Source organism: Gossypium arboreum, chromosome 3, assembly GCF_025698485.1.
Source record: "Gossypium arboreum isolate Shixiya-1 chromosome 3, ASM2569848v2, whole genome shotgun sequence".
NCBI lineage: Eukaryota > Viridiplantae > Streptophyta > Magnoliopsida > Malvales > Malvaceae > Gossypium > Gossypium arboreum.
This window is the reverse complement of record NC_069072.1, coordinates 56,366,599-56,367,995: the sequence shown is the minus strand read 5'-3', so window position 1 is coordinate 56,367,995 and position 1,397 is coordinate 56,366,599. Positions and strand designations below refer to the sequence as shown.

At 39.1% G+C, this 1,397-nt stretch overlaps 1 protein-coding gene across 1 annotated transcript; it reads right to left on the bottom strand.

The window, feature by feature from the left end:
* Positions 1–229: 229 nt before the first annotated feature.
* LOC108459004 (protein MAIN-LIKE 2-like) lies at positions 230–809 on the bottom strand. Its single transcript, XM_017758379.1, has 2 exons — positions 750–809; positions 230–667 (listed from the first exon to the last, which is right to left on the bottom strand). Exons 1-2 carry the CDS (start codon positions 807–809, stop codon positions 230–232), a joined length of 498 nt encoding a protein of 165 aa, XP_017613868.1.
* Positions 810–1,397: the final 588 nt, after the last annotated feature.

The following is a 1,397-nucleotide window of genomic DNA, read 5'->3' as shown; positions in this document are numbered from 1 at the left end:
ACGGATAGTCCACTCGAGGACATAAAAATGGAAAGCGGTACCAAGCCCAGGATTGTAGTAGTAAAAGGCAACCACCATTTTTTATTTTTTTCTTGTTTCATTGCCTAACACATCTCCCAGTACAATGCTTCCAACATGGCGAACCCCCAACTAAGTTTGCCAACTCCTTTAAAATCGATGAGTTTCAGCAGCCACCTTAGATGTACAAGGTTTCATGACTTGTCCGGCATCAGAACACCCCCGATAATCTGAAAGATGTACACCTAAGCGTAGCATTTCTCTCTTGAGTAGAATCCTCTGCCAGCTCCGCAAAATTATTTTGTAGCCAAACCATTTTGATCTGACCTCCGTAAATCGTCTCCAGAACCACACCCAAAAGATCGTAATATATGGTTCCCCAATCAAGAGATTGAACAAACCCACTAACTACCAACACGTCCACAGGTAACCCCAACTGTATAGTACACTCACCGCATAGAAGATGGAATGTATGCGTATTGGGTCTCCACCTCTCCACCAACACACTTAGAAGTTTCAGGTCTAACTTACACGCCCAGCCTACAAGGGTCACATGCAAAGAACTGGTTTCCTTCAGGTATGTTTCGATCAATGGTGATGGAGGACCAGGTAGATTATGACTATGGCATTGTAAAATTCGATCCTCCACCTATTTACATAAAAGTTATAAAATATATTAAGTTCAATTATAACTATGAACTAAAAAAAATATTATTAAAATTTATTCTTACCATTTGCAATTGGTTAACAGAGATGTGCTTGTTATCAAGGAAGATTAGAGACCCAACCATTGTTAAATATATAATTGAACGCGAACAAATTTTTAATAAAAATGTTATTTCTTGAAATTACTAATAAAAAATAATAAAAATAATACTTTAGGTAAAAATAGAATTTAGTAAAATAATTTAAGAGACTATTTGAGAGGTTTTTGAGATTTTTGAGAGATTTAGGAGAGAATTGTAAGAATTGTGTGTAAGAAATGTGTGTGGGGGGTTTATACTTTTTTTTTTTATCGTTGGGGTCCAACTGTTAGTTCAAATAGCCATTTAAGTTGACCGTTGGACTACGGGCAAAAGTACACCCACGTGGAAGCGCTTTACTAAAGCATGCTGACGTGGGCACGTTTTACTGGTCATCAAGGAAAAGCGCACTGAGCTAGACATGCTTTTTCGCGTTTCCCCTAAAAATGAAGCCAGCTCAACGCGTTTTAGGGAAATTGACCCTTTCCAATTATTTTTGAATAAAACGACCCATTTCTGTAATTTTGTTTTTTTAGAAATAGGGAGAGAGAGAGAGGCGGAGGGGGGAGGGGAGAGGGGAGAGAAGAGAGTGAGAGAGGGAGAGGGAGTGGGAGAAAGGGAGAGAGAGAGGGGGGA

Bases quoted from the DNA above. Each gene is read 5' to 3' on its own strand.
- LOC108459004 (XM_017758379.1), bottom strand. From the start codon at position 809: ATGGTTGGGTCTCTAATCTTCCTTGATAACAAGCACATCTCTGTTAAC. The intron at 668-749 runs GTAAGAATAAAT...TTATGTAAATAG, and splicing joins CTGTTAACCAATTGCAAATG to GTGGAGGATCGAATTTTACA.